General features: G+C 35.1%; 1 protein-coding gene across 1 annotated transcript in view; it reads right to left on the bottom strand.

Annotated features, from left to right (window-relative positions):
* ERBB4 (erb-b2 receptor tyrosine kinase 4) overlaps positions 1 to 24,569 on the bottom strand; it is a 1,374,278-nt gene that overhangs the window by 452,765 nt on the left and 896,944 nt on the right. Inside the window, 1 exon segment of the mRNA XM_021008671.2 lies at positions 4,738 to 4,872. Coding sequence (XP_020864330.1) covers positions 4,738 to 4,872 — 135 coding nt within the window.

Below are 24,569 nucleotides of genomic sequence, written 5' to 3'. Positions count from 1 at the left end.
GGAATGATTTTTAAAAAAAAGATTTCAGAAAGATGTACTGGGAGTTGGAAGAGGTAGATTGGGGAAATTTTTTCTCACATAAAGGAGGTGCTCCAGGAAGAACTTTTACAATACAGGAGGAAATGGGGGTAGGATGGCAGGCAAAGTTTGAAGCTCACTCTTGTTGGAATTTATTCAAAGAGAGAAGAATACATATACACACTCAGTTATGTATAGAAATGTAACTTGCCCAATAATACAATAGGAGAGAAAGGGGATAAGAGAAAGGAGGAGGAGGATAAAAATGGAGGGTAGATTAAGGGATGCAGTGGTTAGAAGCAAAATAGACTTTTGAAGAGAGACAGGATAAAAAGAGAGACAGAGAGAGAAGAAACAGAACATAACTGGATGAAGGGAAATACATAGTTAGTAATTATATCTATGAATGTGAATGTGATGAACTCACCCATAAAATGGAAGCAGAAAACAGAATGGATTAGAAAACAAGAATCCAACAATATGGTGTTTACAAGAGACTTGTAACAGAATAACACACACAGTCAAAATAAAGGGCTGGAGCAGAATCTAATATACTTCATATAAAGTGAAAAAGACAGGGGTAGCAAACATGATCTCAGACAATACAAAGGCAAAAATGGACCAAATTAAAATAGATAATCGGGTAAACTGCATTTTGCTAAGAGATATTAGAGACATTGAAGTAATGCCAAAAATTTATACAAAACATATTTTCTGATACACACCTCAAACATATATACTGAGTATAGAACTGAGTCAAATTTATAAAACAGCCGCTATCCAATTGATAAATATCCAAAGGATATAAACAGACTTTATATTTAGAAATCAAAGCTAATTATAATCATATGAAAAATAGTTCTGAATCACTATTGATTTATTAATGCAAATTAAAACAGCTCTGTCATTTTTATCAGAAATGACAAAGGCTGCAGTAGATGAATGAAATTAGGTACACTTATGAACTGCTTATGGAGTCACGAACTGGTCCAACCATTCCGGAGAAAAATTTGGAACAACGCTCAAAAAGCTATAAAATTGTGCATATCTTTTCACCCAGTAATAACACCACTAGATCTGTATTCTTCAGAGATCAAAGAAAAAAGAAAATGATGTATGTGTACAAAAATATTGATAGCAGCTCTTTTTTGTGGTGGCAAAGAATTAGAAATCTAGGGAATGCTCATCAATTGGGAAATGGTTGAAAAAGTTATGGCATATGATGGTGATGGAGTACTACTGTGCTATAAAAAACAATGAAGGAAGTGGTTTCTGAAAAAAAAAAAAAGGGAAACACCTGAGTGAGGCAAAGTGAAGTGAGAAGAACTGGAAGATCATTATGTACAGTAACAGCAATGTTGTAATGATGATCAATTGTGAAAGATTTGGCTACTATGATTAATACAATGATCCAAGATAATTCCAAAGGACTAATGATGAAAAAAAAAATGCTATCTACCTCCAGAGAGAAAACTGATGAACTCTGAGTGTGAATTGAAGTATAATTTTCCGTATTTTCTTGCTTTTTTAAAAACATGGCTAATATGGACATTTATTTTACACGATTTCACATGAATAATTGACACCATATTGCTTGCCTTCTCAGTGAATGGAGAAGGATGAGAGAGGTAGAGAATTTGAAACTCAAAATTTGAAAAGATAATAATCTTTATAATATAAAAAAACTTTCCTTTAAAAAGCCACCTTAAAAGAAACAATACAATTCATCAAATATGCTCTTAAGCATGATTCATATTTTTCCTATTCCTAGGCACATGTTCTTTAAAAGATTTTCAGAAGAGTTTAGCACTCTGTTTTTAGCATACATTTTGCATGCAACCAGTTAGTTAGCTAGATGCACTAGGGGGAATGAAAAGACTCAAGTTGTGGCTCTTTATGTGTATGCATGTATGCATGCATTTAATGAACATATTCATAAACTAAAATACACACATTAAAATGGAGATGGTGCATATCCAGAGCAAGATGGCAAATTAAATGAAGTGTCCTCTTAATTCAAATGAAGGTCATTTATTATAAACAAGTGACTATAAGATATACCTTATTGGTTATGCCAAGGTCAATTGTCCAGCCTACCTTGCTTAGGCATGATTGAGTATTTTGTGGCAAGATAGGGAAGGTGTTTTCAAAACTACAGTCATTCTGGACTTCTTTTTTGCTCCTTTCAAATCTGTGAACTTTTAACTTTCCTAAGCCCCATGAATTAGATCACAAGATGAATTAAACCCATTTTTATCCATCTAATGACAGCTTAAAGTAATAGCTAGAAGATATCAACAAATTTTTGAGTATAAGAAGATCTAACTAGGTGACAACCAGAAGATACTACTGTACTGTGATATTCTTATTGAATTGAATATTCAGAAATTTGAAAGTGTTTGCAATAAATCAATTTCATAGCTTACGTATAATTTCTTAGACTTCTCTTAAAAAGAATAAACAATGTGGTCTCCTAGTATAAATATCATCTCACTATCAATTGGTTTAAATAATGAGACACCATTAATGAATGAAAATACAACCTGAACTCACTTGATTTTTCTAAATGGGCACCAGTACAGTTTCATTATTTATGCATATGATGCCATTCAGGGCATATAATGTGCCAGGAAGTAAAGATACTTAACAGCTATTTAAAGAATAAAGCTTTGAGAAACATTTGGCAAGTTAATTTTTAAAGGACCATTGACCATGACATCCATCTGCATTTGCAATTTTTGCACCTGCAATTATTTGCATGCAAAAAAATTGCAGCCACAGTTGTCTAATTGTAGGCACAACCATCCAAATTTGCCCTCAAAAGGAGATTAACACAAAAGGGATACCATCTGTGATAGTTCAACAAACCCCTCAGACCTCTATGGCTTCAAAACCTGAGAGGCTGGTGGGCATCTTTCCCTCTTGGCTCAGGGTTTAGACTTCACTCCTGCTTGATCTCATTCAAGCATTCCAGTCCAGTCTGATTATTTGGAAAGCAACAGTCCAATCCTTTCATCCAGCCAATCTGCCTTCTCACACAGCTATTTTAAAAAACGGGAGTGGGGGGGGGCTTTTCTAAATCTCCCACTCTTCCTTCAGGAGCCAAAGAGTAATAGGAGCAAATTATTTTGTCTTCTTCTATAGGGTGAACAGGTTCAGTTTCTAATTCACTTCAATATTTCAAAAAAGCAATTCACTAAATGTATATGTGCAAATGTATATGTAAATATGTGTGTATTATATGTATCTACATACACACATATATATAAATGTATGTATATACACATGTATATATGTGTATGTGTATGCATATGTGTGTGCATGTGTTTGTATGTACATATATAGGTATATGTATGTGCGTATTGCATCTGTGTATAATCTTCAGCAAACTGGAATTGTCTATAAAGATGAAACCTTCTGCTCAAAGGTGTCATGAAAATCATTGTTTTACTTTTTAAGTTCTAGCCCTTTGTTTGAAATATATGTATACATGTATATATGTATATATGTGTGTGTATGTGTCTATGTAATATCACCTGCCACTTTTGATCAAATGTCTTCATTTATGTTCCTTTTATAATATCAAAGCCAGTCAAGACATATAATCATTGTCCTCTGGCAGATGATGTTTTATAAAAAGTCATAATCCCCTGCTTGTAATACAATCACTACTACAATAAATAATTATAGAACCATAGAAGGACAGTTGCGATTTCAGATGGGGAATATATAATAGCAGATGAAAAATATAAAAGCCAGATTATCCCTTGACAAAGATGCTGTTTTCATACAAATGTCAGTAACAATAAATGTGAGGAGAACATAGTCCATTTTATGAAGACAAAATTGAATCAACATAGAACATTTTTTTCAAAGGTTTTGACAAGTTGATTTTTTTTAAGGCATATAACACAGTCAAAGCTGATATGTACTATAATTGCAACGAAATTCAGGGACTACTTTAAGAATGGAAAAAATAAGACAAGTTATGAGGCCAGCCACTGAAACCCTGTGAGTCCTATGTAAGGATGGGAAGTCATCAGTAAGGTTCCCTTTCTGTGAGATCTGAAATGCTTTCACAATTTTGTAATGAACTAGACAGTCAAGAAGCATTTATTAAAAGCTAAACATGTTAGGCACTATGCTAAGCTCTTGGAATACAAAGAATGGCAAAAACATGATCCTACCATCATAAAGCTTCCATTCTGGTTGTTTTGTTTTATGAATAAAAGTCTAGGAACAAGTTTTCAGTTTAACATAAATAGTAATTGCAATATTATTTAAAGGGAGACATTTTCATTCACTACCCTCATATTTCTCACTTGTACAACCCTGACAAGAAGTTGAAGTCATGTACTTCAGTAATAAACAGTGGGATAGGAAACAGATGAAGGAAGAGATTTGGCCTCTGTAAGAAGTAATTATATGTAGGTAAAGAGAAAGGAGGGAGGACGGGAGGGAGAAAGTATTCACGAATATGAAGAAGCAAGCAGCAAGCAGCAACCGTGGTTCTGAAAGGGGCCAGTAGGGCAGAAAAGAGTGGAAATAACAGTTCAAATGCATAATATGGGAAGGTCATTTTGTGCTTCCTACCTATAAGTTTCTCAAAGAACATTTAAAATATATATCTTTTTCAGGTACAATGAATAATTGTAGGTTTTAACTGTTTTATGTTGCAAAAAAAAATTCTGATAAAGAAGAAAAGATGATAATACTTACATCCTGAGCTACCATTGGTTGAAACCAGTGTAAAATTAGAAGGCCATGGGTTGCGAACAATATCTTGCCAATGAATGGTGTCTGCATAACAGAGGAATTTGTTCTGGTCAACATATACTCCTCCATTTAAGATTTCTGTAGAAATGAAAAACAAGGATTTTATATTAATTTATTGAATTGGGGGAGAAGATTGTGGAATTACTATGGCATGGCTGACACCAGTACAAAGCTGATATAATCATACAGTACTCATTATATTAAATGAAAACAGCATAATTACTATTAAATGCAAAACTTCAAAGGCCCAGGAGCTTGTAATCATTGGAAAACTAAAAAAAATCTATTTAATCACAGAATAGTTAAACGACTTTTGATAATTTCATCAGGTGGAGTCAATGGATTCACCAGCTTTTTCTAACAGGAATAGGAAGAAAAATGCATTAAACCTCCATTATGACATAGTTCATTCATTGTGTTTGGATTCAGATCTACTAAGGGCCAAATGGCCTAGATACAGGGGTGGGGAATCTGCGGCCTCAAGACCATGTGGTCTTCTAGGTCCTCAAGTGTAGCCCTTTGACTGAATCCAAACTTCACAGAACAAATCCCCTTAATAAAAGGATTTGTCTGTAAAATCTGGACTCAGTCAAAAGGCCTCACCTGAGAACCTAGAAGGCCATATGTGACCTCAAGGCTGCAGGTTCCCCACCCCTGGAGAACCTAACAGCTCATATGGCAAAAGTCTACCTTGCTTGGCTTTGATAAACAATACTGTGGGCACTGCTTATAAAAGCTCTGTATTTATCAATGATAATTATTTCAAAGATCAGGTAACCTCTCTTTACTCTTTTCTGAACACTAGCAACATATATCCTCTATTTTCTCGAAATGAAATGTATCCTAATTCATATAATACAAACAGAAGAATATTGGCAAAAAAAAAGATCAGAAGTAATGCATACATTAGTTGTGTGACCTTGGGGAAGTCACTTTTCCTCAAATTCCTTGTCCGTAAAATGGGGGTAAATAATAATTCTACCGTCTACTTCATAAGGCTGGCAGAGGGAAGGTACTTTCTAGTATTCTAAGTAAACATGGACTGCTGGTAGTGTTAACTTTACAATTTGAAAACTGTATTTTACTTTACACTTAATTTCATTTTAATCTCATTTTCTAACACAAAAACACTTTGCATAACATTGGTTATCCTTAAAGAATAGGAAAAAAATGAATTTTTAAAGAAAGTCAATTGAAGAGGATGCTGGAATGTATGTAGAGAACACTTTTCAAACCAACATATGAATGATACATAAGTAGTTATCCATCTAATATGAATGGAAGGATATCCCAAAGGAAAATCTGCCTCAAAATTAGAATCAAGGGGATGGGGTTGGTACAGGTTTTGTTTTTTTATAATCTGTGCGACCTTGGATAAGTTTTCTTTTCCCTTTATGCAAAACTCATGTCTAAAATATCTGTTAGAAACAAACCTTTTTCTCTAAACATATCATCTGTCAGAATGCAAATACTGCTGAATAGGTCATCTGATTAAACACTAGTAACTTTGTGAGGATGAGTTTACTAAATAGCTTTTCTCCCTAACCTGAAGGATTTGGGGTAGCACTGCTTCTGGGGTTGTCAGAAACTGTGAAAATAGAAGGACATAGCTCTACCTAGGATATCTCAGAGCTCTAAAATATACATGTCCCTGGAGAATTTGTATTCCTTAAACGTGTAGCAACAGCTGAGCTTTGCATCAATTAGTAAGAATCATTAATAAAGTAAGAAGTCACCAGAGGCAGAATAGCTACATCTCCAAGTAAACTCTGCCACATACCCCAAATACTATATATCCCTACACACGCTCCCTTGTTTCTCATTTTTGTAAAAGGCTACCCTTGGCTGAACCAATGTTATCCTTTATGGCAATGGCAAATTCTCCTCCAAATAGTTTCCAGTCGTATAGTTATCTTGTCACCCACAAACACATTTAAGGTTGCTAGGGGTGTATTCTCTGAGCATATAGGTCAAAGAGATGCATATTATCATGATAATAAGAGCCTGTATTTACATATACTTTAAAGGTTTACAAAATTTTACATGTTATCTTATCTGATCCCCAACAACCATATGCTATCATTTCCATTTTATAGAAACAGAATCTGAGGATGGGAAAGATTAAACAATTTGTTAAAGTTTATATAGCTAGCAAGTATGTGAGGCAGGATTTGAACTCAGGCCTTCACACCCACAGGAAGCATACACAGTAAAGAGCACATTGAAGTTTGGTGTCAGATAACCTGGGTTTGAATCCTAGCTTTTCCACTACATTACCTGCGTGACGCCTTAGACCTCAATACCCTTATGTGTAAAATTAGAGTATTAGACCAGATAGCCTGAGAGATCCCTTCCCTTCCAAGATTTGGGACTTAGAAAACTATGACTTAGTTTTTCAAAGTATAAATTTCCACAAATCTTTCCAGGGACTGGATTCTTTTTCTCAAATGGTCATTGGAGAGGGTATAGGTATAGGACTTTGATATTTTGACTTACAAGTTAGAACCTCATCCTTTTCACCCCACGACTTTAACCACAAAATCTTTATTGAAGTTCAAGGGAGATGCAAGAGAGGTTTTGGAAATGGATCCTTACATCAATATTCCAGACTCAATTTTGATATAAGAATTGCAAAGGTTCACATAAGCCATCTTGGGATACTCTCTTACTCTGAAAAAAAATCACTCCTCATTATGAAGAAAAATGAAAATTTTGACTACTCTGAATAAAATGAAGGTTGATTTTTTTTCTTTTTTGGGCTATATGTCAAAGTAGTTCCCTCCCTCTACATTATGTGAAGGAAAAAAGTTTTGTGCTGTAGCACCTAATGTTAATAAAAGTCACAATCATAATCAATAACAGAGTAAGTATATGAATAATTTGAAGATGAATATGTATTAAAAATAAAAGTAGATACGGCAGAAAGAAATCATTGTTTATGGTATTGTCTCCAACTGTCTATCTAAAAGTGATTAAAATCAGATTATATTTGTATGAAATAACCTTACAAAAGCTCTTCAGCTCCAGGCCTATGAATCAGGCTAGGAATGACACTTACCTCCTGGAAATAGGTGATTGAAAAGCTTGACTTTTACATTTAAAGAGCTTAAAAATTACATAATAACAGAGTATAATCTTAGTTGATAAAAATTTAAATGAAGAACACAATAGTGCTATTTTTATGATGCCCAGAATACTAAACCTAGCATCTGGTAGCAATTCTGATCTGGGAGATATATAATCTTTTGCGCTTAACAATGGACAATTCATGATTATTTTTTGTTTATTTGTTTTCTTTTTTTCCCCTTTGTCTCTCTCCTACAGACTGGCTCTTCTAATCTGTATGTGGATTACAGCCAATCTACTAAAAAAAAAACAACCTGATGGTATGAAAATGTACATTCTGTTTAATGTTATAGTGGAGTTGCCAAGTGTTCATTGTGTTCTTTCAATCAACTTGTACTTCTGAGCATCTGCCAAAGGAATTTTTTTATTGCATTCATTAATTTACTTTCGACAATGGTCAACATGAATTTTAATTACCAATGAAAGACCCAGTTTTGTTTTGTTTTTTAATCTATTGAAAACATTTTGACAGGGAGTAGAGATACCTGTCTCTCACCTTTACAGCATGCACAAATATTCTCTGACTTTCTTGTCCATTTTTTTAGTGGTGAAGAAAAGGGCTTTTTAGAAACTTCCAAGCTGAAACTGAGAGTGTATACAAAACGTCACAATGGACAAATTTAGTTTCTTTCCTTTTTTTTTTTCTGGCCATGAGGTATAAGGATAACGTTATACTTTGGAATATCAGTGGGGTAGGTCTCCTTTTCCCCCAAGGTAAGCCCATTTCTGGAATGGGGCTACCTCCTGTTTGTCTTCTTTCCTTTTGTATAGGGCCTTCTGAGACCTTAAAAGTTCCTAAAACTGGAGGCAACAGCAGCATGAGCTGGCAGCTGAGACAATGAGAAACACAAAGTTTTCCTTATACTTTGTGGCCAGAAAGGAGGAAAGAGGAAATTAACTTTTCTTTTGGGGCTTCTTGTATGCACTCTTAGTTCCAATTCAGCAACCAACCAAATATTTTCTTCCCTACTCTGTAAGTTCTTAAAATGCAGTCAGAAAATACCTGTGCTTGTCCTGAAGTACAGAACCAGATACTTCCATTCCTTGTCAAAGCAATTTTAGAGAAGCTGACTCACCAAACGTTCATGTGGGCCCCTTGCATGTTCTCCCAAGAATAGGATCTCACTGGCCAGTGCCCTATTTTATATGTCACCACAGCTTGTTTTATACATGCCCAGCTCACATAACTTGGAGGTTCCCTGCTTCTTGGAGAAGACAATGGGTGGAAGTAGGCTCCAAAGATTGCCCATATAGATAGAAAAGGTGGCATTTTCAAAACTGCCAGAATGGGGGGGCAGCTAGGTAATGCAGTGGATAGAGCACTGGCCCTAAAGTCAGGAATTGAACTGAGTCCAAATCTAATTTCAGACCAAACACTTGACACTTACTAGCTGTGTGACCTTGGGCAAGTCACTTAACCCCAATTGCCTAAAACAACAACAACACTGCCAGAATGGGAAAATCTCACCCTTTTTACTGCTCATTCCCATTTAGCCCATAAGGGTGAAGGTCCAAGTTTACCCAAAGTATGGGTTCCATGAACTGAACAGGTGAAGAAGGAAGGGCCAGCTTCTTCCACTCTCCTTTTAGATCCTGTGGCCCAAGAAATGGGCCTATGGTTTTTGTTGGTTTGTTTGTTTTTGTCTGTCTTTTTTCAGTTCCAAGAACCTAGTGATGGCAACCTAGGAGCCAGGATCACAGACTTCCACATTCAGTGGAAGCAGAAGAAGCCCGGGTCCCTGGGACTTGAGACCACGGAAGGGTTTAGGGTGTGGTGTTTAGATTCGGAATTTCGGACTGTGATCTATAGGAATTGGGCTAAGTGAATCTAATCTCCTTCCCCTCCCCAGAGTATGAGGTGGTACAAAGGGGAATTATGAAGCATATGTTGGGAAGCATGTTTATGTATTTGTTTTTATGACTTTTAAATAACTAATCCTTTATGAAAGCTAAGCTATTAAGTGGTTAAATAGAACTGGGGTGAAGAGGACTCCACCCCTACTACTGACAGAATACCACCTGTCGGGGCTGGAGGAATTGACAGAGAACCTGGAGATACTCCAAAAATAATTCATATTTTACATATGTGATCTCAAAATGTAAGTTGTTATTGTTAATGGACTTCTCTTATGTTAACCCTTTCAGTCCCTGAAACAAATTGAAACTAATTTTGCAATGCAACCTGGGTAAATTCTCATGAGGGTACACATAACTTTCAGAAAGAGTAAATACAAAGTAGAAAAAAAAACAGCTCCACCTCCCCCAGGCCTCAAGGACCCCAAGGAAATGAATGTCTGACGCTCTACACCACTATTCTTTAATGCAGACATAAAAGTTCCGAACTTTCGCTGATTTTATTTTACTTTTTTTGTATCGTTGACCCCTTTAACAGTCTTGTGAAGTCCATAGACTCCTCTGCATAAAGTTTGTTAATACATCAAATGAAAAACACAAGATTATAAAAATGAATTATACTAAAATACAATTATCTATACACATATATACAGTGTGTGTATATATATACATATATACATATATACATTTACACACACACACACCTCTGTGTGATGTTTCTGTGTGTGTGTGTGTGTGTGTGTGTGTGTTGTGTGTATTTTAAATTTCACAGACCCCAGGTTAAGAGCTCCTAGAAAGAAAGAAAAGTAGCCTCTTATGCACTGGATTTGCATGACAATGAAAAGCCCCCCTTTGTACCTAAACTGATAAGATCACCACTCCCCCTAGCCTGAAAATATTCACATTTGGTGATTGATGGGTTTGCCCACAAAATTGAGGGCTCAGAGCAGTCTCCAAATCTAAGAACCCATTTACACTGTTAAATAAGTGAAGTTACATGCTTAATCAATAGCCAGTTCTAGAGAACAAGGCAGATTGTATTAATTCATTAACATTCAATTTATAACACAGAAAGTACAGCATGTCAATGTCAAAATACCTTGTTCTTTAGACCTGTTGATTGTAATGAAGTTCCATTGCCCTGTCTAACCTTCAAAATGTGTCTTTAAGAATATATCTATAAAGTTGGATTATGTAATAGAATGGCACAGTCTGTATTACATTTTATTTTAAATATTATTTTGAAAAGGAGTTACAAGGAAGACATTACAAGTGTCTTTCATCACAGAATGATTTTTATTATATCTTAACTTTTAATAACTCTCCAGGGATTTTCTATCTGCTAGTGCTTATAAGTCAAATAAAAGGTCAAAATTCACCTTTGTATTTTTCTGTGTAAACAGATCTATAAGCTAAACTACATTCCAAATCTGCTGAAGATAGTACAAAAAGAAACCCTCACACATCTGGGAACAACATCTATGTAGAACACAAATTTCACCATCCATGCTGGCCTTCCTATGTAATCTGGCTGGTATTTTTGAGGCTCACATTATGTTTTCAGAAAGAAAATAAAACAACAAAAAAAAACACACAGAATAAGTTGGGGGTTTTTTTGTTCGTTTGTTTGTTGGTTTGTTTTAAAATTCAGATTGATATTCTAATGGTCAGTTTTTCTCTTGTTCTATGTTTCAACCAAATCTATAAAGTCTTGCTTCTTACAGAAATCCAATCCAATCTAATCCAAACCAACCAATTGTATTAAGCTTCTACCAAGTACATGGCCCAGGGCTGACAGAATGCTTAATTTCGGGGTGGAGGGAAGAAAAGGGGCACAACATGTTACAAGGTAAGTACATACAGGATGATTTCAGGAAACAGAGAATACTAACAATTAAGGAGATCAATTCTGCTTTCAAAGCTCACTTGATGAGAGCTGAAGAAAAACACAAAGAAAAAGAAAATGTATGAAGAGAGTATATTCCAGTGGAAAGTTGGGGGAGGAGGTGGTCAGTACAAAGGACAGAGGCAGGAAACAGAATGCCATTTTGAGGGGAATAGTATAGCTGGAATACAGAGTGTGTGAATGTGTGTGTGTGTGTGTGTGTGTGTGTGTGTGTGTGTACATATCTATATATATCTATGTATGTCTATATCTATATCTATATATCTATATATATATATCTATATATATATATCTATATATAGATCTATATATATCTATATCTAGATAGATAGATAGATAGAGATATATATACACATGTATATGCAGTAAGTCTAGAAAGATAGGCAGGAGCCAGATCATGAAGGGTATCAAATGGAGTTTGTATGTTATCCAAGAATCAATAGGGAGCCATAGAAAATTACTCAGCTAGAATGCATTAGGAAAATGACTTTGACGTCTGTGGGAAGAATGGATTGGAGATGAAATATGGCAAATATCTTCCTACTCTTCCCCCATCTCTCAAAAGTGACAGAGAAAATATCTTAAAAGATATAAATGGCTACCAAAAGAAACCTACTCCAGTATAATGTTCAACAGCACAATTTAATTCAACAAACATTTATTAAATACCTATGCTGTGCCAAATACCACATTACTTTAATGACATTTGTTTTTTGAGGCTTATGTTTGGTAATATTTATTATAAAGGGAATATATAATGCATTTAATTCATTAACAAGTTCTTCACATGGCAAAAGCCAAATTAATTTCCCAGTAATCATAATTTTTATATAAACTTTGTTTTCATACAATTAGCTAACCCTAACAGACACAATGCTGTATGCTACTTAATTCTGAGTTCTTTTGTTAAAAAAAAAAAAAAGCAATTCTGTATTGTATTTCTACCTGCAAATATTTCCTTAAAAGCTCTCTTTAGAATGTTTGCAAAGTGCCATTTGAAAGAAGACCCAGAGGTTCTGGGACATAACTTTTTCATTTTTTCTAAGTTAGGTATTTGACCCATTTTTCCCCCTTTTGATTCTTCTTTCCTTTGGCTTTACATGAAAAAGAAATAACCATATAAATTGACATGACTTCTCTAGCATTCTTCATTTCTTTTTGAACACCGATTATTGCAGTGAATTTGGGCAGAGATGGCTGCCCATTAAGGAAATCAGTGACATTTCAATAATAAGATAGCTCAAACTAAATGAGTAATATACACAATATTGAGATTCTTTTCCCTTTTAATTTTAAAGCAAAATCTCTTACTCTCTCATATCACTGATTTCATAGCTGAACAAAGTAACTTCACTATTTTGCTGAAGCTAAAGTGTAAAAAAAGTTGTTTTACAATGTTATCATCATCATAAAAGCTAATATTTTAAAGTCTGCAAGATGTGTGTGTACTGCTTCATCTGCTCCTTACAGCATTATTGTGAAGCAGATGCTATTCTTCACCTTATTTTGCTGAAGAGGAAACTGAAAAATGGAGATAAGCACCTTGTCAAGGGTCATACAGTTATGGTAGTATTTGAATCCTCATCTCACCTACTCCAAGTACAGCACTCTGCCACTATGTGAAATAATATGAAAAATGTGTAAATTCCTTCACCTCTCCTGAAATCTAAGGAATAATTCACATTTTTATCAATTTTAAATTATTTTAATTGATTAAAAAAATTACCTTCTTTCCCTTTCACACACCCCTGCACCCACTGAAAAAGAAAGAAAACCAAAATAATTTGAATAAATACTTAAGGTCAAGAAAATCAAATTAGCACATTGGGAATGTCTTAAAAAAAAAGTATGCCTCCATCTGTACGCTGAGTCACCATTCTATGATTAGATATATTTCAATTTTAGAGAGCTTTAAAGACATAAATTTTTTTCCAAGTGATTGGCACCACCAATAAAGTTGTCCTCTCTTCCCCTACCTATACAATCATTTTAATAATAATTCACATTTGATATTAAATAGAAAGCTGACCTCAGATTCTAAAAGACTTGGATCCACATCCCACTTCTGACACCTACTGTTTGTATGATTCTACGCAAATCATTTTACTTTTCATTTCTCTAAGTCAGTGGGGTCACACTCAAATAAAAATAGGGCCACTAAACCATATATAAGGATCCCCATCAGCTGCATACTGGCTTATAAAATAACTATAAATATATATGTATATATGTATGTATATGCATATATACATACGTGTGTATTATATATATGTATGTATGTATGCATGTATGTGTGTATGTATATACAATTATTAATACATCAACACAGGGACATCAGACAGGAACTACCTTTTTACCTGGTTCCGGCCAGCCACAGTCCATATATGACATCTCTGTTCTAGGCAATTCTCTAAGATTATAAAAGTCTGACAACATGCCAATCTGTTTTGATAGACCTTTTCCCCTCTAAGAGTTCTCTCTATCAAAAAAGTCACATACCCAGTGCCTATCTATCCCTTTCTCACAACAATCATATAAGATATAAAGTTCAAGTATTATTATCCCCATTTTGTAGATGAAGAAACTGAGGTGCTGAGAGAGTGAATTGCCCATGATCACAAAGTTGGTAAGGGTTTTGAGATGGCATGTGACCCTGGGTGTCCTGATTTTAGGTCCAGAATTCTACTATGCCACACTGCTTTTTAATCAATACTTGTATATGTTACACTCAAGTGTCTGTCTTATATTTTTGCTTGTGCCCTGTAGTTTAGATATAGAAAATATCAGTCTTTCCAAGTATAGCATTTGGAGAAAACCAGGACAATACCAGTCTATCTCGATTTTCTTTGGTGGCAGTCAAGTAGATGCAACTATGCCAAATGATCAAATTTGACAGACAAATTGCAGCCAACCTTAATTTTTTAAGATCAGGCTTTATGGAAGAGTTATTAAGCTTCCTTTAGCTCCTGTATATCCTTTACTGCCATCATCTAGCATCTAAAAAGTCTGCTGGCAGATAATGATGCAAAAATAATACAGTTCACACCATCCACCTGTGACTCTTAATATATCATCTCTGGAATGGCCTTGGTCCAGAGATCCCGGGTGTCTTTCCTCACCCAGAACTTTCAGCTGGGAGCACAATGAATGGATGCTACCCCACTGGGTCAGCCCTTTGGGTCTATTATTAACAAGCTGAAACTTTAAAGGCTAATGAGAACCGGTGCTTCAGGAGACAACGGCTCATTCATCATCAATCAAGCTTTGAAGTTTTTATACAGATGATTTAAGAAGAGTTGAAGTGTGCAAAATGGAAATGTCACATTTGTATTGGGAGGGGGGAGCACAGTAATGAAAATGAGTGATTTAACCTTCTGTATTTCAGCTCAATGACCACATTCAAAAGCTCATGGATGTGGACACTGAATACCAGGAAAAAACAGTGGATGGCCTTCTGATCTGAGTGAGATCATTTCAAGAAGTAATTATCAGGCCAATTAGTGGAAAACTAGCTCTAGGCTTGAAAAGAATGGCACAGAGATCTTTCTTGATTTCTGATTCATGGAGTTTATTGATGTACTGTTTCCATGTAGTTCATTTATTTCATGTTTCCTGATATGCCACAAGTCTTCCTGTCCTGGTCCAGCATGAACCCTGTCATTCTATGCGAATTCCTGGACAAGATTCTGAATTATAGTATGCCTTGGGCCTATTCTTATGAGCCCAGCATTTCTTAGGCACTGCAGCAGCTGTTTAAGCCTTAAAGTCTACTTGGGCTATAATAACTTTTCTTAATAAGCCATTTCCCCTAAGATGCTTATGCCGAGTCATGATGGTTATTGAACAAAAGGCTCATACCCCCATTTATTCTATCAGCCCAAGCAACATCCTTGTGTCTCCTCATTGGTCAATGTTTTAGTGACTTCGTGAGTAGAAAAAAATATGCTTTTTCATTTAAAAGGTTATTTGAAAATATTCTATGCCTATATTTTGACTGGATCTGTTATTTCATGAATTTAAGAAACCTCCAGTGAGGAATTTCCTTTGCCAGCAGAATGGACAACTTTTCCATAATGAGAGCGGTAGCACATTGACTATGACATGGAAAAGATGAGTGGTTTGCTCAAATCCAGATGTCCAGTATGTATCACAGAGGAATCAAGAGTTTCCACTTACTAATAGGATCACTACTGCACTCCCCTTCTCTCTTAGATGTGTAAATGTGTGTGTATATATATATATATATGTGTGTGTGTGTATGAATATATAATATACAATATTAAAGTGCAATATTAATATGCAGAGTGATATGTGTAAGGATATGTGTATATAAATATATAACTATTAATGTACATTGCTATATTAATATTAAATATATCTAAATACTAATATATCATCAATATGTATAGCATATATACATATTTGCATCTATTTATCTTTATAAACAAATATTCATATACATGCTTATATGTGTAATATATGTTTGCTTATATATACATATATAAATATACACACATATACACAAACATGTGTGTGTGTGTGTGTGTGTGTGTGTATTCCAATGTTGCCAGTATATGAACACTTGCACTTATGTGACAATCTGTACTAGTACAAGGAGCTTCTCTCTGGGAACTCTTAATATTTATAAAATCAAAGGTCTCAAAACAAAATATATTTATATTTTGGTTCATTCTTTAGTTCAACTTCCAGATAGTGAAATAGAGCCTGTAGTCTCAACGCACATAGCTTACTTTGGGACTCATGCTGCTGATACAATCAGATTACATTTAAGATTACTTTTCAGGCAAAATCCAAGTATTATTTTCCCTTCCAGTACCTCTTTTACCATCCTAGCCATTTATAAAAATCATTTCTTGAATCCTTGCTTACCATGTTGGCAAGAAGGATCACAGATCTGGAAATAGAAGAGACATCAGTTATTTTCTAGTCCAAACCCCTCAATCTACAGGTGTAGAAACTGAGTACTAGGGAAGTTATATGACTTGAACAGTTCCAACCACGTCACTTCACTGCTCAAGAAAATCCACAGGATCCCTATTGCTTCTCAGATTAAATATATACTTCCCAGCTCAGTCTTTAAAACCCTTCCCAATTTGGCTATAGTTTATACTTCCAGATATACTGTTCCTCTACCATCTGTCCAAACTGGCTAACCTGTGGAACCTCTTATACAACATACCATCCCCACTCTCCAGGCCTCTGCACGGCCAGCCTCTCATACCTGGAATGCACTCTTTCCTTATTTTTGCTTCTTAGAATTCCTAGCTACCTTTAAAGCTCATTTCAAGTTTACCTCCAATATGAGACATTTCTTGATAACCCCAGCTGCTAGTGCCACCTAGTCCCATTACATTGCATTTACTGTGCATATTTGTCAATATCCCTTCCTAAAACAAAGGAACTGGAAAGGATATGAGAGTGGAGAGAGCATTTGTTGTTGTTTTTATTTGTTTTATTTTTCCCCTTCCTTGAACTGAACCTAGACATCCTCCAAATCTCTTCATGTGGGCCACTGTTCCTTCTTCATTCTTTACTTTGATAATCACCATCACTTTCAGTTTCAACTGTCATTTCTATGGATGTGGCTTCCAAATTTACATTTCCAATCCTGGCCTCTGTCCTGAGTCCCAGTAACCCAAATCTACTGCCTCTTAGACCTCCACATAGAAGCCCTAACAGTATTTATAATCCAGTAGGTCCCCAAACTGGGCATGATTCTCTTCTTAAACCTTGTTATTACTCTCAACTCTAAAAAAGTATCAAATATCACCATTATTTTTCTGACTACCTACCTGAAACTGGCATCATCTTGGATTCTACTTTTATCCTCATTCTCTGCATCTGATCAGTTGCCAAATCTTGTGATTTCTAAATCCACAAGTGTCTTCTACATCTATTTTATCCTTTCCTCCTCCATTCGTGCCACCTAATTAAAGGTCCTCATTACCTCTCCCTTCGCATATTAAATTTAATAAAATCACATTTATTAAGTACCCACTGTATTAAAAGTTCTTTGTTAAGCTTTGGGAACACAGAGAGCCAATAAGACACAAGACCTTCTCTCAAAGAGCTTATAATCTAATAGAAAGGAAAGAGTGATTATACTTAAAAAGCTACAAAAGGTAGTATGCTAAGTGAAAAAAAATCAGGAAAATAAATAAGAAAGATGAGAAGAGAGAAATGCATTTCACCTGTAGAGATAAGTGGTATTTGAAGCAGGCTTTTTAGAAGAAAATAGAATGATGGGGAAGATGAACGCTCTCCATGCCCAGTTACAGAGGATGACATGAACAAAACTATGGTGATAAAAACATGATAAAAAGAACCATGGAGTGATCTGGTTTTTCTGAAATATTGTGATTGTGTGTGTATCTGTGTCTGTGTCTGTGTAATGTGATAATGCTACCTTTACATAGTATTTTATAATTTTCAAAGTGTATTTACCTAGCCCACGCTTACAACATAGGATCATGGGGAATCCTGGATCTAGAAAAAAAAGAGACCTGAGAGGCCACTTAGTCCAACCTCTTATTTTACAAAAGATTCAATTTAAGTTCAGAAATTAGTTAGTTTTCCCCACTGCCACACATCTAGTAAACTGCAGAGCTGAGATTTGAACCCATGTTCTAGTTTAATTCATAATCTAGCTCTCCTCCCCACTCTACACTTCAGTAGCCTTATTTTTAAGACATTTTAAGATCTGACCTCACCTATGTTTCTGATCCGCTGCTACATTCGCTGCCTTATCTTGGGCAGACTTGTCATAGCAGAAGCTTTGGGCTTGAATTAGAGAAACATTAGTTAAAATCCCAGCTTCAATACTTAGTATTTGTGGGACCATGGGCAAAATTTACAAACTCTTTGAGCCTCAGATTACCAGTCTGCAAAATTACGATCATAGTACTTGATTCATTAATTGTTAAAAAAAAATGTGCTTCCATATTCTTAATGCATTAAGCTAAATTTATATTTCACAGGTTTGTGCTTTTTTAGAGCTTTAAGATAATCCATGAAACCACCTGACCATGCTAAAAATGCTCAAAATATTAGCTACTAATAATTTCCCTAATGCAATATTGCCATTGTACTCAACTTTAAACAATATGTTTATGTATGTATATATACATGTATAATAGGCTTACACATAATACATACATCTCTATGCCAGTCTTCTCTTCCTGAAAGTGCTTGTCTTTCAGGTTGAGAAATGTTTCCTAGGGGTGCTGAAAGGGGGACATAAAAATTCTTTCAAGGCACTGGCATATTATTTTTATGTTGGTAGGGGTAGGAAGAAGAGAAACTAACAATTTTGTTTTGAAAAAAAGTAACCCTTTCAAAACATACAAAAAGGGGAAAATGTGTCTTACACATATTCTTTGTAAATACTAATGTGAACTTTAGAAGAAAATATCAAAAAACAAACCATGTTTAGATCTGTATTCACTCTACCATAAAGTTTGACTGAGAACAAACAGAAAATCTTTATGTTACTAAAGTAGAAATTCTGTTTTAAAATTCTATTTAAAAAAATCCATTCCTTCCTTTCTCACTCTCCATCTTTTTCTGACTCACCTGGCTCTGATGGGTGAGGTGTTTTGTTTTGTTTTGTCTTCCTTATATTGCCAGGATCCTTCATTCTACTTGCCAGCTATCTTCCTACCATTATCCTATTCTTCTTCCATCTCCCCTCCCCCCCATCAGAAACTCAGAATCTTCCCCTGGAACACATTTTGCTCTGTTTGGTTGAATCCTAGGTCTCCATTCTACTTTCTATCTACCTCTTCACTTAGCCTCATGTGGGTAATTGTTCCTTTCCTAAACCTCCTCTCCAAAGTCCCTTTACGTGTTGTCTTTCCCCATTATAATGTATGATCTTTGCTTGCTTATATCTGTATTCCCAATGCTTAACAGATTACTGGATATACAATAAGCAATTAATAAATGCTAATATGTCTGAATGCATGCATATCTGTGTGTATGTATATGTGGGGAGGGTACACACACACACACACACACACACACATGCATATATATACACTCTTTCCTTTCTTCTTTTATTTTCCTTTTTGCCACCCAAATGATCCCAATTCCAAAGGGAAAAGCAAATCTAAAGATACTACTCCACATTTCTAAAAATAGGAGAGATTGAGTAAATATCAATACAATTCAAGGTTTTTATTGCCAATAAAGGGAAATATTAATAACTAAAAATGATTTGTCCCTTTTGTTTACAATCCAACAAGCTTGGGATTTAATGTGAAATCATTTTCAAATCACTCACCCCTTCTATTACTTTGTGCATTTTTAATAACTATCCTTAAAACACGCTTTTTTTCTTTACTGTTTCTTCTTTAGGGATTTCAGACAATAATAGTAATAGCAATGATTATAATGATACATAATAAAGCAATGGACTTATATTTCTTGCAAGTTAAGGTTTGCAAGGAAAAGATAAGAGCGAGAAAAAGAGTGAGGACTTAATTCTAACAATATAATAAAATAATAATCATTTACAAATATGTATGATTTCTTTAATGGACCAAAAGAGTGGAATGAAGATAATCCTACCAATAAATGAAGTGAGGGGATGAACTATTCAACAGAAAAAGCTAAGTAATTTTAAAAAATCAATCTAAACAATTAGAAATTAATGGAGGTAGGACAAACATAGCTATTAAAAGGAGCTACAGGAAAGCTTAGAAAACACAAAAACATCAGGTCCTCCTGTTCCCCATTCCAAAATGAATTTTGGGATGACAAGGAAGAGACTAGTGAGACTGATCCTTAGTTTCCTCATCTGTAAAATGAAGGGGTTGAAGTAGTTGAACTCTAAAGAGCTAGGTACCAATCCCAGGCCATGCATTTCCTGGTTATGTGACCTTCAGTAAGTCATAAACTCTCTGAGCCTCTGTTTCTTCATCTGGAAAACCAAGATAATAATGCTTGAACTACTAGTCATAACCCAATGGCAGTGGGGGGGGGGAGTGCGCACATGCCTACACATGCAATACACCACTATATTAATGGGAACTATGATTATGCATGTTATTGTTTTATTATTTGAGTATCTCTTTTGCTTTTATTTGTCTCCCCCTGCACCTAAACTTTCAAACTTGGGAGCTCTCAAATTTGGGGTTACCATTAGGTATTCCCAAAAGCTGGTGCTATCCAGTATATCTCCCTTTTCTGTCTAAAAGGCTATTTTCTTTAGTTATGTTCCCTAAGGAATTCAAAATCCCATCTCTTCTATACCAAAATTTGGGGGTTAGGAATAATGTCTTGGAACTCCTTTTAAAGCCACATGCAAACTCATTGCCACGTGCTTCTGGTATAAATTATTATTAATGCCAGGGAAGGGAAGAGAGAAGAGAGAAATCCCTATACTATAATGAAGTTGTTGATTAATCAATGTTGAACTCCAGTCTTCAATTATAAGAGAAAGAGATTTCTGGAAAAAAGGCAAAACTAGTTTCTCAACTCACTTTCAAATATCACAAGAGAGGTCTCTACCCCCTCACTCTCAGTCTGCAATCATGTTGGAGTCAGGCAAAATCATTGGTAACCAATCAGAAAAACCCTTATATCTTTTAAGTAAGATTCCAGTATGTATCCCCTTATCTATGTGATGTATCTTTTAGGCCAGGGTCCAATCAATCAGTAAGCAGTAATTGTGTACCTACTATGTGCCAGGCACTATGCTAGGAACTAGAGATACAAAGACAAAAGTGAAAACAGTTGCTGCCCTCAAAGAGCTTGGAATCTAGCCTAGAAAGTCCTCCATTAGCAGCTATGGGATACTTAAAAGTCTCATGTAGAAAAAAGTACTTGATTTAATCCTTAAAACAAAACAAAACAAAAACAACAACCAGGGATTTTGAGAAATAGATGTCAGTATCATCACCCCTAGTTCTCATCCAGTAGATCAGGGCACTGATCAAACTGATTTGGAGCTTCCCACATCAACTTCTCATCACTCCCCCCTTATAGATGTACAGTCTGATAGTCATAGAAAGAGTGCCTTGGAGAGGTGAGAATTTTTTAGGTAGGTAGTGCAAGACTGGTTTTACAAATTAGTATGTGGTAACACAAAAAGGCTTTCACTTCCCCAGGCTAACTCAGTTTTTAAGTGATAGATCTGAGATGCACACTCAGGTCTTTCAACTATAGTGTTCTCTCCATTATACAGAGCAGTCTCATGACAACAAACTTGCACTCAATAACATTTTATTCATTATCAAACATTTGATATGGGCACCCATTTTTTGTGTGTGTATGTACGTCTACATAAACACATATATACATATACATATATATTTAGCATGTACATGTATGTGTGTATGTGTGTACAAACACACACATATATACATATATATTATTGTGCATATCTTACTACTGTTTATGATACTACTAAATACTTTACATGGTACTCTAAACCAAAACAATTTACTATCTATTTCAATAAATACTCTTCCATAAAGTTATTTTCCAATTTTTTTTCTTGATATACAGAGGATCTTGGGTTTTTGAAAGCTATACCATCTAGGTAAAAGTGATGGCAGATTTTCCAAAGCTGAGAATCTTTAAGTATTAGGCCAGAAAAAAAAGATGTGTCTGTCTTCATATCCAGGTAAATTCAGAAACGTAGACAACATATTGTTCTGGGCTGGGCCCAATTCAGGCCAATATCTTGGTAGCTTAGGTTTGATACTGGAGGAAAACTGAGATACCATGGAAAATTCAACAGTTCACAAAAACAGATACATTTTTAGCCACAGCAGGAGGATTCAGCAAAGATAACCACTGAGGACATGAGGAGCTGATTCACTGAAATAGTGCTCCATTGTTTGAGCTGTTCTTTGTGGTAGGCCCAGTGTCAAAAAGGGCCTAGAGCTCCTCAAGGCTGTTTTTTTTCTTTAAACTAGGAGACCAGAAAGTTATGTCAACAGCTTAAGCCTTTAATTCCTGAGCTAGCCAAATCTCAGGACTGCTGTAATACCTTTTAAGGAAAAAAAAAATCAGCCTATCTTGCATGGCAGCAAAGGTTAGAATATTGCTTCAACTACCCAGGTTATGTTTTGATTTGTTTTGTTTTGATCCACAGAAAGTCATAAAGGTCATCTGCTAAGGACTGGAGGATTTATGGGTAGAAGAAATTACGTTTACAATAATAATAGTAATATTAATAATTACAGTATTTATATAGCATTTTAAGTTTTATAAAGTGATATACATGTACTATATATGTATGCATATATTTAAGCACACAATACATGTAAGTACACACATACACATGTGTATACACATACTCATGACAATCAGAGGGTAGGTACTATTATCACACTCATTTTATATATAAGGAAACTGAGGCAGATAAAGGTTAAGTTATTTGCCCAGTGTCACAAAGCTCCCAAGTGTCTGAGGCATGATTTTAACTCAGGTCTTCCTCACTCCAAGTCCTAATCTTCACAAAGTCTCCTTGTCACATATGCCAATAAAATCAAGTGATATTTTGAAGTATCAGTGCATAGGCTTTGAACAGAAAATCAATTAAGTAAGATATTTATAGATCAGTAAAATTAATAAAGATTAGATGAAAAGAAGGATGAGTTTAAAATTATGTGGTTGTGTTGAAGAAGGGATATGGATGAAAAGTTAATCATCCTCTCTGACTCAATATTCAAAGTCTTTTGAGCTCAATAATATCTATAAGAGATTGGAAAAACTGGGACCACTTCTAGCCTACTAGTAGGTACTGGAATAAGACATGAATGGTCACTGGCATACGCAACTGAATTAGGCCATATTTCATCTTTCCCACTGGAAAAACCAACTACAGCCTATGACCATAGTAGAGGTCTACTTGATGACCAACTCATTGAATGTTGGTGTAAACTGCCATCGAGGGTTGACCTTTGCATTTGTCATCTTAGCTCAATGGTTTCAAAAGTGTTCATATTATTCTGATATGAATTGACTTTTAAAAATCGGCACAAGTAAAATTGTCATAAAATATATCAATGAATTAACAATCAGGGATTTATTGACTGAAAAAGATCTAAGACGAATATTTAAATAACAGCTGCAAGACTGAGCAATTTGATTACATTTATTTGACTTTTCTTTTAGACAAATAAACTTAATCATTCAGATATACATGCACTTGTATATGTTTCATTGTATAAAACTGGGCCATCTTTATCATTAAAATTGGCCATAAAAATAATATAGAACTTTTAGTGGTGGTGGTGGTGGTGCTGATGTTAGTGATACTGGTAGTAATAGCAACAGCAGCAGTTATAGTAGCACTAGTTGTAGTGGCAGCAGCAGTAAGTAAACAAGCATTTATGCAGGTCTTTAATGCTTGCAAAACTCTATAAATATTGTCTCATTTTATCCTTGGAAACAGGTTCTATTATTATTTCCATTTACAGATAATAAGTACTAATAATAAATAGATAACATTTATATAAGTGCTTTGAGGTGTGTAAATTATTTAACAAATATTATATCTTTTTTTTCCTTACAACAACTTGGTAGGGGAGAGATATAGAACCATTTAACAGTTTTATGTCACCTAAAATACATTTTCTTTCTCAATTACTCTGCCAATAATGTAGGGATATAGGACAGTATGATGGAGAAAGGAACAGTCTGAATATCCAGTTACCTGCCTTTTATTCCTAGCTCTGCCACAAGTCATGTACACAGGTCTGGGTAAGTCACTTTTATCTCTGTTGTCCTGACATTCTTCAATTATGACCCTTCCTTCAGAGTCCATATGTCTATAAACCCAGTTGTTGATTATACCCCATCATCATGTAACATTATGAGTGGTTCCTAATCTAGACAGAAGAAATAAGATGATAAT

This window comes from Phascolarctos cinereus, unplaced genomic scaffold, assembly GCF_003287225.1.
Source record: "Phascolarctos cinereus isolate Bilbo 61053 unplaced genomic scaffold, phaCin_HiC Scaffold_7;HRSCAF=346, whole genome shotgun sequence".
Lineage (NCBI taxonomy): Eukaryota > Metazoa > Chordata > Mammalia > Diprotodontia > Phascolarctidae > Phascolarctos > Phascolarctos cinereus.
This window is presented reverse-complemented; position numbering and strand designations above follow the sequence as displayed.